General features: G+C 40.2%; 2 protein-coding genes across 2 annotated transcripts; both read right to left on the bottom strand.

Moving 5' to 3' along the window:
- Window positions 1–165: 165 nt before the first annotated feature.
- tomm40 (translocase of outer mitochondrial membrane 40 homolog (yeast)) lies at window positions 166–4,081 on the bottom strand. The gene is made up of 9 exons (XM_063878534.1): window positions 3,958–4,081; window positions 2,932–3,161; window positions 2,634–2,794; window positions 2,260–2,361; window positions 2,070–2,175; window positions 1,318–1,440; window positions 1,071–1,147; window positions 789–891; window positions 166–672 (listed from the first exon to the last, which is right to left on the bottom strand). Exons 2-9 carry the CDS (start codon window positions 3,140–3,142, stop codon window positions 533–535), a joined length of 1,023 nt encoding a protein of 340 aa, XP_063734604.1. The 5' UTR covers window positions 3,143–3,161; window positions 3,958–4,081; the 3' UTR covers window positions 166–532.
- A 610-nt stretch (window positions 4,082–4,691) lies between these two features.
- Window positions 4,692–13,608, bottom strand: ddx61 (DEAD (Asp-Glu-Ala-Asp) box helicase 61). Its single transcript, XM_063878530.1, has 13 exons — window positions 13,397–13,608; window positions 11,231–12,041; window positions 11,056–11,119; window positions 10,838–10,942; window positions 10,353–10,482; window positions 9,890–10,036; window positions 9,676–9,770; window positions 9,453–9,575; window positions 9,237–9,365; window positions 8,577–8,757; window positions 8,387–8,488; window positions 8,036–8,260; window positions 4,692–7,375 (listed from the first exon to the last, which is right to left on the bottom strand). The coding sequence occupies exons 2-12, from the start codon at window positions 11,386–11,388 to the stop codon at window positions 8,043–8,045; spliced, it is 1,452 nt and encodes a 483-aa protein (XP_063734600.1). The 5' UTR covers window positions 11,389–12,041; window positions 13,397–13,608; the 3' UTR covers window positions 4,692–7,375; window positions 8,036–8,042.
- Window positions 13,609–13,652: the final 44 nt, after the last annotated feature.

The raw sequence follows: 13,652 nt of genomic DNA, 5'->3' as shown, positions 1-13,652 counted from the left end.
GACTTTTCATGGCTAAGCTTTATTATACATTTTAATAACTAACAGTAAGAATAAAATATTTCTGCTGACAATAAGGACCCCGGGAGTTAGAGACCCCATTTAAATATGAATCTGATGATGTCATCTTTTGCATCCAGTTCTTTTACAAGCAATCACAACATCCACTTTTACAAAAAGTAATCACATTTATTTGAATCATCTTACATGATCACCATATATATTATGTCTAACCACTTTGAATTTCATATCACATGTTCTCATGCATCACTGATGCCCTCTGTTATACATCGCTCTAGCCTCTGGGTATATGGAATACACCATACAAGGAAAGACATTTGTGCTACACAATGTAGGCATGGCTTGGCCAGTTCTGGCTCCTTGGTAGTTATCTGTGTCTCTCTGTCTGCCCCAGGAAATCACAGTAGTAAGAGAGTCTCTGAATCCAATTTCTAAAACTTAGTCCAGGTTCTGTGTGTCTCTGTGCCGGTCCAAGCTGTGGCCTTAGTGCTGGCTCCAGGCAGCGCCCGCACTTCTAACCGATGGTGACACCGAAGCCACACTGGAACTTGTTCTTGCGGTGGTTGAGGAAAGCACCTAGAGCCAGAGTGAGTGGCAGTGGCAACAGTTTCTTTTCGAGGGTAGCCCCAACCACCCAGTTACTATCAACCGTGCCTGAGGAGAGGAAGAGCAGCTTTTGTAAAATAACTATATATATTTTTAGCTATTTTCTAAATTAATAGTCACTTTATTTGTGCGGCTATGGGTGAATTCATACTGGATTTGTTTACCTTTAAAGAGCAAGTTAGCTTTGGGAACGTCCAACTGGTAACCAAAGGATGCCGTGGTTTCTTGCATCCTTGTGTTGGCTTCAAATTCAACTCCAACCTGCAACTGTAGTAGAAGATCGAAGTTAGAGAATAGGTCTTAAGGTTTCATGTTTGTCGTAATACAATACACAATCTGAATTTGAAACAAAATGCTTTCTCTGAGAAGTTTTGGGAGATGAACGGGAGATTGATCCACAGAAACACAGAATTACATCCACACACACTATTACTCATTTCAGGTACCTGGTCAGTGGCTTTGTGATAGTACGTAGCATGCCCTCCTGCTCCTCCCAAAGTCAGTGTAGCTATGAAGTTGTCACCTGGGGAGAAATAAAGGATTTGAAAATCTATCACAGAGGTAACATACCAATGAAATTAGATTACACACCACTGCGTCCATGTCACACTACAGAAAGGTGATTAAATTAACTCACCACAATGAAGGAAAATGTGCTAGGTAAAAATAAGAGAGTGACCGCAAGCGATTTACCTGTGTACCTGCCCAACAGGGAGGTGACCGCTCCTTCCTCTCCCGGTCTTTTGTGGTACACTAGCTCTCCACCCAGAGCCAGAGCGGGTGTGATGGACTGCAGATAGTGGCCCACTACAATGCCTGAGGGAAAACAGGAAAAGAGCTTCAGATTTTGTACACGGTAAGGTCTCTTCTCATCTGTATTTGTAGTATGGACGGCTTTCCCCTTTCATTTTCACTACCTCAGCCTCTTTACTTTTTTGGGGTTGACAACATTTTGGAACATCTTTGTTAAAATAAAAACAAAAGGTTCCTCAACATTAGGAATCAAAATATGTAACTCTGGTACAAGTACAGAAACTCAAGAATCATAACAGCACTTTATCCAAAAGAGTTGAAACAATATCCAGCCTACTCTGTGTGGAACCGCTGGCAGGTTATGACTTCAATGATCGATGTTAATTCCGGGACAAACTTGACAGCCGGCCAAAATTAAATGTAGCTATTATCTGGTTAGTGCGCTCTGTAGTCTGTAATCCGCCAACAGTTGTTTTTAAGGGGGGAAAGCTCCGTCACACTGTAGTTACAACAACTCCAACAAAGCTAGACTTCATCTCTCTAATAGATCATGCAAAATACAGGAGAGACATTCTCCAAGTTAAAACTTTTACTATTGTGACTCAAAAGTTTAAATTATTGAAAATGAGTATGAGCTACAACAAACCCCTCTTTTGACTTTGTATGTGGAATTAGAAAAAAAGAAACCATACCAGATCCAACAAGAACATCTGGATTTCCGAGCGTCACAGCAGAGGTGAAATTTTCCCCGCGCCACTCCAAGTCACACTGCCAGTTCACAAACTTATGCTGCTGAGTCTAAAACACACAAAAAGGGGAAAAGACAATGTAATTAACGCTGAAAGCTGAACAAAGTCCACACATCTCAACAAGTTTACATACCTGGATGGCTATTTTAGAGCGTACTGCAGACGTAAGCTGGTGGATGATTTGAGCATTCAGACTACCAGTGTTGTCCATATCTCCAACCATAACTGGGAATGACTAAGAGGAATAAAACAGACATTTATTAGTTTTAAATTCATGTGAATACCATTTGAAACCTTGCAGCCAAGAGAAATAAGATAGAGCCTTGGGCTGAATCGCTTCCTGACTAGGGCTGCAAGACTTTGGAAAAAACTAACAATGCTACATATTTCAGTTTTCATTTATGGTGAAAAGCTCTCCAAACACATGAAACTTTTACAATCACCAGGAATATATGCCACCCAAAGTCTTAAATGTCAACCACTTTAAGAGTTATTGAGGATCATTACCTCTGCTGGTCCAGTCTGTTTAGTGCCTACGTAGGTGGATCCAAATCGATAACCAGAATCACCAAGAGTACTGAGGGTAACCGTATGGCTGACCTGGAAGTGGTTACTCAGACCCTTGTTGACCACTAACCGCACTCCTTCCATCTGCTGAGGGAACACCTCTGAAACAGAGATAGAGCAAAAGAAGATCAAAGACCCCACCAATATCTAAAAAGTGATCTTATTGAAATACCATGAGTAATACTTTAAAGCTCAACCAATATTGAGAAAAAGAAACTTAATTATTGGATGCTCTAACCTTTACATTTACGGTGGCATTCCTCATATGTGCCAGGATTTAGGAGTGGGGCGTCTGCATCTGCTGTCTGCTGGTCAGATGCAGCAGGGACGGAAGACACCGAGGGCATGGCGAACCCTGGAGGGACAGACCCCAACCCTGGGACCCCTGGACTACCTCCAGCTGCTGCTGAGGCAGGACTGGGGGAGGCGGCAGCCAACACACTGCCCATACTCTGAGACTGTGACAGACTAGCAAAGACATATACAGAATCAGAATACCTTTATTCATCCAACAGAAGGGAACTTTACATTGTTACAGCAACTAAAGAGGCAAACATAGTTTCATATTAAGAAGCATGTATAATATCATTCAAATTAAAAGCAGAAATTAAACAATTACAGTAAATGCAGTAGAATGATTTAATGAATGGTATTATTGCAATGTAATAACACAGCTGCAGGTTACCTAGTTAAATAATCTGTCACATTGGCAGTATTAGCTTGCAAGGATTAAACATGAAGATGTAAACAGTAAATTCCGTTATGCATACAATCACCCCACACAGTACTTCCAATGCAGTTAGCTCCACAATCGTTAGCTCAGTTAGCTCCACAATCGTTAGCTCATTAGCAAGCTCCAGTGAGGGATCTGTCAAGAGTCCTGACCGTATCAGTACAGTTACGTTAGGTAGGTTGGTTTGTTGTAGCTAAGGCCCAGCTTTGTCAAACTCTCAATAATTAAATACAACTTTAAAATGTAACAATACAACTGCGGGAAATATCGAACAGGGGATTGTTTTCTACAGAGTACACCTTTGAGAAGCCGGTAAAACTATCCGCTAGCAGCATTTAACCTGCAAAGGCTCGTGCAGGCTAGCAGGGTAGGTTGATTAGCTAGCTGGCTAGGTAGCCATGTGGAGTCGATTACGAGATCTTTGAGTCTTCACAAGGAAAATATGGTAATAAGGAATAAGATATGTGGCGTGTTCAAACTCAAATTAACTCCTCTCATAAAAGTACTAAGGCCATTTTCAGGTTTACTCACACTGAAGGTTTGGGTCCAGGGGTAGTTCAACACCGGTAAAGTTCACCACAACGTCGGTGACCGTGGTGGACAAGCGCCCGCCTATATTTCACGTAACTCGTCCAGCCATTGGTTAATGTACATCGCACTTCAACCGCCATTGGCTGACAACACGGCTGGATCAGCCCCCCTCAGATGACGTATGACGGCGTTCATTCGCTTAACACTTATTTTATTCTATCTCTGATTGAATGACATTCCAAGGGTACAACTGTTTTACGACCGTAGCTCATGATGAAAATTACAAATGATTCACTTTACAAATAATCCTGTAGGATGAGAATGACCAGAGGTAGACTGAACTGTGCTGACCAATGGTATAAAGAGTATAAAAAGGCAACATTTCCTTTTGTGCAATTAAGTGCTAAATCACTTGTTTTGTAACCCTTGAGCAATACATTCTAGGTAGTTTAGGTGGTGAAAAGCTTAGGACATTCATTTTAGATAGTGTGCTGCTTTAAGAGAAAGGCATTTCTCCTATAACATTCTACATTTAGTTTAGGCACATGGCTTTTACCGTTTTTCTGTACTTTTTTTTGCAAGATATGTCCTGTGTGCCTTAACACTAAAATGTGGTTTGATTTTCTTAGATACTACATGGAGCACAATAACAATGAAAACACAGATACAATACTATATTTGAAGATAAATATGCACAAATTGGTTTACAATTATAAAAAAGAAACAGAGAGGAGTTAAGTCAGTTGGGAGTTTTTATTTGTTTCAGGCGCTGGCATTGACACAATTAGCAGAAAAATGGTTGCCTGTCTGTTTTTCACTTAAAGCATCCAGTCATCAAGTCATTAAGATATTATTTTCTCCAGAATACGGATTGGAACAAAATGGTTTCAGGTTGAAAACCCTAAAAATGGTCATGAAATGAATCAAGAGTTTCCTGGAACGACGTAAAAAAAATAAAAAGGGGAACCAAAAACAAGGGGAACTGCAGAATCCGACATGCAGCTACTTAATGCCAATTACTACTTCAGAAGCTTGAGGGGAGGGCACACATGGCGCCTTCTCTGCTGGTGCTTAGCAGTAATGCAATTGTCAGCAAAGGAATCAATAAAAAAGAATCCTTTTTAAATCTTAACTGCATCCTTTTTGACATTGTGCTAAAGTCAAGGAGTATATAATATATTCAGACAGCTCGTCATATTTACAATTTGTCATTAGACAAATACATGTCATTAGGAAGTAAAAACTGAAAGATCCTTTATGCAAAACAATATTGAAATGAATAAGTATTGGGTGTTGATTTACCTACAATTCAAACTTTGTTCAAGAGTCTGGGCAAAATGGAGGTTTGAAGTTAGATTAAAAAAGGGACAGTGTGTAGGATTTTAAGCCATCTGGCTTTGGGGTTGCAGATTCAACTAACCAAGTACCGCTCGTTTTCCAAGAGGACTCACTTTCTATGTAGATATAATCAAACAAAAACATAAGTTTGAATATTATTTTTCATTTATGCTAATAATTCCCCCTAAATTCTACACGCTGGCCCTTTGAGGCACTTTGGAGGGAAGAAGGTACACAGTATCGACATTGAAATGACTGAAGAAGTTGGCTGGTTTCATTATTTTCTCTCAGGCCCCTCTCGTCCCGTCATGTTAATTACTAATGACCTCAAAACCGGAAAAAGGCGGTCATGGATTAGGAAAAAAAAGGGATCAAAGAAACAAATACTGGCTTGTCACAATTGGATCTGTGCTTCTACAAAACGCGCCACAGTGTCACAGACATTACACTGCTGTCGTCTTTCAATCTCCTTTTTCTGCAGTAATCACTTTAATATAAAAAACAGCCAGGTCACTCCACAATGTCACAGACACTCTTCTGCAACGTCATTTCAGCCCTCTTTAAAACAGCACTCAGTAAAGTGGGCGTTTTGGTTTCTGAAGCAATCTCTTTTCTTACTTTTTAAATCTTTGTCTTCCTGCTTTGGTTCCCTTTTGAAGCAAAATAATTTGGTTAAACTATGGATGTGGAAAATCTGCTTTTTTCCTTTAACCACTGCATCGTTAAATGACTGCAGGACATGTTTGGGGGAAATGGTATAATAACCAACTGGAATGACGACAACTTTCAGTTGCAACGTTTTTAGGTGCACCAACTCATACATGCAAATATATTAACCAGCCACTCTGCTTAAAAGCATGGTCAATCAGTTAAGTTGTCCAGACCGAATATCTTAATAGAAGAACAAATATAACTGTGGAATGATTGTTGGCGCTAACCTCGGGGGAATTTCCCACATATCAACTGAGTTAACAGGCAAAAAATAAACGCGAGTGGCATTGGAGACAGCTAAATTGTCTTGTGCATGAAAGGTCAGAGGAGAGCGGCTGGACCGGTTCAAGCTGACAGTAACAAATAACCATGTGTAACAGGTAAGCAAAGAAAGAAAACTGCGGCTTGAAGAGAAAGGTTCACCAACATTGCAAAGCAGCTGATTGGATAAGTGTTGCCTTGCCATTCAAATAGTAGGCTCAGAGTTAGTGAATCGATGAAACCATCATTTCAGGATCAAAGAGGTCGAGTAATTCTATCTTTCTTTTTGGCAAGTAATAGAATCCGAGCATTTGTTAGATGCAAAAGCCTTCTCTAATACTGTTTTGGACTATGTGCATCTCATTACGGCCAGTTTACCCTTCTTCTAATGGTTATTTCTTTTTATGGATGCCTTGCCTCATCACACACCACGTCATTTCAAACAAAAAGAGCTAAATGGCTTTCTACAGGGCCTACCTTAATACAACAGAGCCCTTGAAAGAGAAGGTTAAAAATCAATCTACAGCATGAACAGGCATTGGACCAATCTGCAGCAACAGCACGAGGCCATCATGTCAACATGAACCAATCTCTTGAGGAATGTTGCCAGCACCTCCCTGCCATTACAAATTCATGCCATCAAGTCAGGTGTATCAAGTGAAGTAGCCAATGAGTTTAAATGGTTAAGAATGAAAAGGGGTTCCCAGAGCCTCGAGAGAATGTGAGCAGGCTCTATGCTCCAGGTCTACCTTTGGTTTCACATTTTCATTCTCACAGCAAAGTACAAAAAAAATGTTAAAGACAATGTTCATCTAAAGTCGAGAGTGGCTGATTTCAATAACAGAACTAAGCAACAGCCCATATCACATGTACGGAGTGCATCTGTCAGGTCAGCGTGGCTGAGGGTTCACTGATTGAAGTGGCAGTTTACCAGAAGTGTGCACAGACAACACTGCAGATAGCTGTAAACTCAAACTGGAGTGAAAATATATCAAAAGAAAATAAAAAGACCATCTTGGTGGCAAAATCGGGAACAGAAATCATCACTTGGAATCTTGTGTGATGCATAGCCAATATTGTGTGATGAATGCCAGTCGCCGTGTTTCTCCTGAAGATAAAAACAAAAAGTGGAGTTAGAATTTAGGCTTTTCAAAAACCTGACAGAGGAGGCGGCTGGCTGTGAGCACTTATCAGCTCTGTACAAACCTATGTTGACTGCTGTTGTGCAGCACGAGGAGGACAGCCCTTAACCTTTTAATCCTCTGAAACATCTGATAATCTTGTTGGAAGAGGTTACTATCAATTAGCTAGTATTTGCTCTTCTTCAAGCTAGAGTATTCAGATGGTTCAACTGGTATGAAAATACTGTGCGCTAAATTAAATGCTCACAGTTTCTCTTAATTTATCTCTGTTACTATTATTCACCCCTTTCTTGCTTGTGAATGTTTAAAACATGGCTTTAATGCCACCAGTCAAGCTCTGAACAGGCAATATATAGCTTGGAGGTCAAGTAAATAACAAGCCTCTTCTTCCTGGACGCATTACAGGCAGCTTTACACCTTTCACAAAAACACAGCCCTAAATAATCTCCAGTGTCAGACTTAATATGCAGCTGAAATATGACACGTAAGCAAGTGTTAACAGCAGATTAACAACCTGCTCGAGAGGCGTGTGAAACAATAAGACAGTTAAAACGGGGGTTACAAAACTATTACAGTTTTTGAATGGTGCTTTTTTAAAATGAACATTCGCGAAAAAGAAAACTGACCCTTTGCTCAGATTCCTCCCAGGTCTTTGTTTCTGGCCCCGATCTCAAGGTCGTCGTCTTCAGCATCGGGGTCAACAGAGTGAAACTCCGCCACATACAGGCTCTTATCAATGCAGCTGGGGATGGGCTTGATGTCAGTGACCAGTTGGTCCTCAATGTTCTTCAGGTTGTAGCGGTCTTCTGAAGTGATGAGGTTGATGGCCAGACCCAGGTGACCAAAACGCCCTGCGAGAGAAGAGACAGACAAGCTATTATGCACTGGAAGTAGCAGTGTCATGAAGCCAAACTGACTGTGACAGATTTTGAAAGAAGCTGCAAACGAGTTAAGGACTTAGCAATAATTCATCATACCTGATCTGCCGATGCGATGCAGGTAGGTCTCTGCATTTTTAGGGAAGTCAAAGTTGATGACCACATTCACTGCCTGGATGTCAATTCCCCGAGTAAACAGATCTACACGAAAGTACATATCAGTCAACATTTCATCAACACAGATCAATTTCAACTTTCCATTTTAAAATATGGTACTCCGGTCACATACCTGTGCAGACCAGGTTTCTGCACAACCCATTCCTGAAGTCGTGGAACACACGGTTCCTGTACTCCTGCATCATCTTCGCATGGATGTAGAAGCACGAGTATCCCAGCTGGGTGATTTTCTTGGCCAGAAGCTCAACCCGCTGGGTGGAGTTACAGAAGATGATGGACTGATTGATCTGAAGCTGTAATGAAAAATATAAAAGAGGATGAAAATAGCATGCCTTTGTGCTCCCAGCCTCAGGTATCCTGCGGCTTTGCCGAGTTACAGTTCATTCTAAGATCGACATAATGCAGCTTGTGGGCCTCTCATTTTTGGTTCTTGTTATTCTTTTCCCATTGTCTGTATTTGACTTAAGATTAAATGGTTTTGTAACATCATTGACCTAAAATATATTTGGTGGCTAAAACAAAATGCACATTTCCCAGGAAACCAATTTGAACGCCTATAATTCAAGTAAACTGTGTCCACAATATTTGCAAATAGAAGTTAAACCCATGAAACCAAAGTCACAACATATGCAATTCCATAATGAAGTATAAATATACAAATTATATTATACGTTTTGTCAAAAAAATCTGTCTCAAAATTCAAACAAAGGACAGAAACATTGCTTTTTAGTACGAGATCCAAATGTAGACCCTGAAAGAGCTGGATACTCACCCTGGAAAAGAGTGTGTTGAGACAGTGGACCTTTTGTCTTTCAGTCACATAAGCGTAGTACTGAGTGATGCCCTTCAAGGTCAGTTCCTCCATCAGGTTGATCTCATAAGGCTTCTTCAGGTGCTTGCTCTGGAAACAAACATTCATCGTGTATTATGAACGAACTCTGTATTTTAAACGTCTTTGCGGGACGGAAATGCTTTTGTGAGTTCTCACCATGAATTTTTGCACACTGATGGGGAAAGTGGCAGAGTAAAGTAGGATCTGACGGTCCTTGGGCATGAAGCTGATGATGTCTTCAATCAGGACCACAAAGTCCTGTGACAGCAACTTATCTGCCTGTAGAAAGAAATAATGAAGAATGAATGAAGAGGGCCAGTAAAAACGCAGTAAACAATATACTAAAAAGTATAACAATTACTTAAAGAGCCAAACCTACCTCATCCATCACAATCAATTGGGCTCTGTCCATCTTTGCCACACCCTTCTTGATCAGGTCGAGTATCCTGCCTGGTGTAGCAATCACTACATGCACTGTGAAGGATATAGCAGAAAGGAATAATGAGGCACAAATGTGTGGATAGATAAACATCAACAGCCTTTAATGCAAATGTTCATTTCATTATCTTGAATATTAACGGCACAACCAATACCTGTCTCATCAAGACGCATGATGTCGTCCCTCAGGTTAGTGCCACCTGTGGTCGCCATCACCTTGACACCTCCGAGGTGCTTGCTGAGCTGGATGCTGATCTGGCTCATCTGCAGGGCCAGCTCTCTGGTTGGCACCATTACTATGGCTGGAGTGAGACAAAAATGGGAAGGGCTGATGAAATGCCAGGGTTGAGACGCATAGAGAATATTAAATAGCGTGGCATTAACCCAACAAAGAGGTATTTATATTTTCAGATCAAAAGTGTTTACCACAACTGAAATAAATTCTTATTGGGGCAAAAAGAGCAGGGATCATGGACATGTCTATACGTTGGAGAGAGTGTGGATCAATGTTGTTTTACTATGGCACAAATACACATCCAAACCATCTCTGCTGCTGGAAACTCTGTACAACACAGCTGTCCGTCAAATTCTGCTTCAGTTGAGGCAGCAGAAACTCACCCTGAATGTGATCCTTCTTCAGATCTATCCTCTCCAGCAGAGGGATGAGGTAGGCGCCACTTTTTCCGGTGCCATTCTTAGCCCGAGCCAAAATATCTCTGCCTGACAAAGCGATGGGGATGCTCTCCTCCTGTTGGTGGACAGAGAAGTGAAGTCAGTGCAATGGGCAAGATTTTAGACATGACATGCATTTGGCTGAAACATAACACCACAATAAAACATTAGTACTACAAAGAAAAGGCATCTATGAGTGCCATTATCTAAAATTGGTATGTATAGAGAAGCGTTGAGAAACTTCTTTCGTGCTTCTTGTGAATTTGAAAGGCCCACAGTCCCTTCTTGTTGACATTCACAGGAGGATAATATACACATAAGAACAAACTAAAAAAAAGTGCAGTAAGATTTATAAAACCTGAACGAGCTTTTTAGGCAGCCTCAGGGTGGCCTTTAAAACCATGAAGGCTCCACATTATATAGTTTCTTACCTGGACAGGGGACGGTTTCTCCCATCCCATTTCAAAGATTCCCATTAGCAGTTCACGCTTTAGGCAGTAGTCTTCAAATTCATTTCCCTTAGTTGAGGTCACATCCTGGGAGAACAAATCAGATACATGAGATTACTGTTTGACAGGACCCAGAGTTTAATGTGACACCATTAGAAGGCTACACCCATTAAAACAATTAAAAACAAACAGTAGTTTACAGAAGTTCTCATCCTGGTGTCTCTCGGAGGCAGATCCAGGCACTTCTTCCAGTCATCACCAAATCTAAAGTATAGGAAATAACATTAATATTGCTAAATGCATGACCCACAAAAATAACTGTGGAATAACATTTCCTTTAATGCAGAAATGAGAGAATATAGAACTGGGGCTTACTTGATGCCCCCGCTGCTCTGAGGAATGCTGGTCTTCTTCTGGAGGGCAGACGACTGCTGGACACTCGAAAGGAGTCCCATCTGTCCTTTGAGCTGCCCATTTGCTGCTTTGTTCAATCCAATCATTGGCGCTGGGTTTGCTGTTCTTGCTGTAGCCATTGGATCAACACATTCACTGGCAATTTTGCTTCAGTGTGTTTTATTTGCCCAGCCGTGTGTAAAAAAACAACTAAAAGCTGAAAAAAATAACTCTTGTCTGATGATTTTTAAAGAATGTATTGCATACACAATCTGACGTTAAGACCTCTTGAAAAGAAGAGGTCTGCGTATGAATTATGTCTATTTACAAGACAACTCTCCAAAAAAGGGAGAAATTAACATTCATATGAATAAATAAATCAAGTATGTGACCAAAACATAAACTCTTTTCTTTCAAAATAGTTTTTCAGTACTTTTATCCTGGCTGTATAATTCAGAATTATCTTTTTGTGTTCTTCGGAGTATCTTGGCTCGTTAAATCCAAGTGCTATTTCTGTACATTCAAATTGGCCAGTAGTAAAATATATTCTGCTTGGTCACGTCTCAAGACTATTCTTATGATTCGTTTCTTTGTCATCAAAAAGTTTTTTTTGCTGGGGCTCAATACTTGCTCAAAAAGTCACTCCAGCAATGTTGTCCTAAAACATGGGACAGTCCACTCAAAATGTCTGTGGTAATCCTTGTCCGGTTTTCTTTAGTTCACTGGCAAATGTTGAGATGACAGTCTGCCAAGTGCTTTGGGAATTGCAGCTCAACAGAAAAATCCAGGTTACCTGTCAGGCAATAATAAAAGATCAGAACCAAACATTCAGACGTGCATTAAGAAGAACCATCTTTCATAAACTACAACACAAACAATACCAAGTACCAAAAGAACATCAGAATCACAATACAGTTTAAGGAGACAAGAGTTATTTATTCCTGCATTGGGAAATCCAGGAGTTAAAGTTACAGGCAGTGGAAATATCAATAATGCAAACATGATCAATTACTATACAATGTACAATATTAAATGTTGTTTAATGAAAGCTGTTACATGTTTGTGCAGGATACCCAAAAATATCAAATCCTTGGAAAATGCCTTCAGCTGATCTTAAAACCTGCTCAGATGTTCATACTTTTCCCCCCACTGTTTAATTTTGGGAAACCAGTTTGTAATTTGAGATGCTAGTTAAATTGTATTTACATATACCAATTGTTCTAGTATTTATACTTAATACATCTGTGTTTTGATATGATTTTACTTGTTAGTGTGATAGGCCTTAATCACGCCTTAGTGTGAAATGTCTTAATATTTGTTGATTTTTATGTGTCGACTGCAGACGGAAATTAGATTTCAGCTATAATCTGGCACGTAGTGTATTTTCTCTTGAAAGACTAGTGTACTTTTGTGCATGTTCCTTGTTCATTAAAGATATATAATAATAAAAGGAATGTGAAATAGTTCAGCAACAACAAAACTAGCCCGCAAAAAAGGGGCTTTAAAATGGACTGGCGCCGATGATTATACATCCAAATAAATGCTTACAAAATTAACAAGGTTACAGTATGGATTAAACAAAACACTTTAATAAACACTACATTTCCATTAATTACGACTGTGCCAATGCGTCTTTGTTGTGATGCTAAGAGTAGAAGCTAACTTAAAGCTAACGTAGTTTAGGAGTTCAAATCAACTCAAGCTCGAGCTAGTTAGCTCCTGGACTTTTTTAATCTTTTGAACTAAATGCAAAATAAACTAAACAGCCGGATATCGCACAGTTGACCTTACATGTCATTAACACCCCGTTGTTAATGACGATGGCAAAGTTAGCCTGAAATAAGTTAGTTAGCATGAATGTAAGCAGCGTAAAAACTTTATGCATAGCAACGTGGCTTTAGCCCTTGAGCTAACATGCTAACGCTAACTTGTCAAGTCCCGTTTGTAAGGGGACTTATTTTAAAGATTTCATAGAGAAACAATGTGCACAACCCTAAAAAACCTGGTTCCATTTGGACAGTTTGCTTCGGTTACTTCGACTTTTTTAATTTAACCCGACCAAACGTTTAAGTTAGCATGCTATTGTTAGCTTAGCACAGTTAACATACACGGTTCTGTTAATCGGTGAGAAAAGACTGTTTATCCAACCTGAGAGGCGATGCTAGCTTCACTTTGCTACTTCCACACACAGTTTTCCCTCGTTGTGTCGTTGCTTAACGTTTCGTCGACGGTTTAATTAAGTTCGGTAAATACTCGCTGTTTCGAGAAATCCATCGAGTTTTCGCTCTTTTGTCTCTTCTTTCGAAATATTGACAATTCAACATGGCCGCGCGTTCGTTTTTGGGCTGGTTGTTTGCTCCAAAGCACCTCCCACTGACCAATCACAGCGCTGCTTTCAAATGTT

The sequence above is a fragment of the Eleginops maclovinus genome, chromosome 3 (genome assembly GCF_036324505.1).
Source record: "Eleginops maclovinus isolate JMC-PN-2008 ecotype Puerto Natales chromosome 3, JC_Emac_rtc_rv5, whole genome shotgun sequence".
In the NCBI taxonomy this organism is placed as follows: domain Eukaryota; kingdom Metazoa; phylum Chordata; class Actinopteri; order Perciformes; family Eleginopidae; genus Eleginops; species Eleginops maclovinus.
This window is presented reverse-complemented; position numbering and strand designations above follow the sequence as displayed.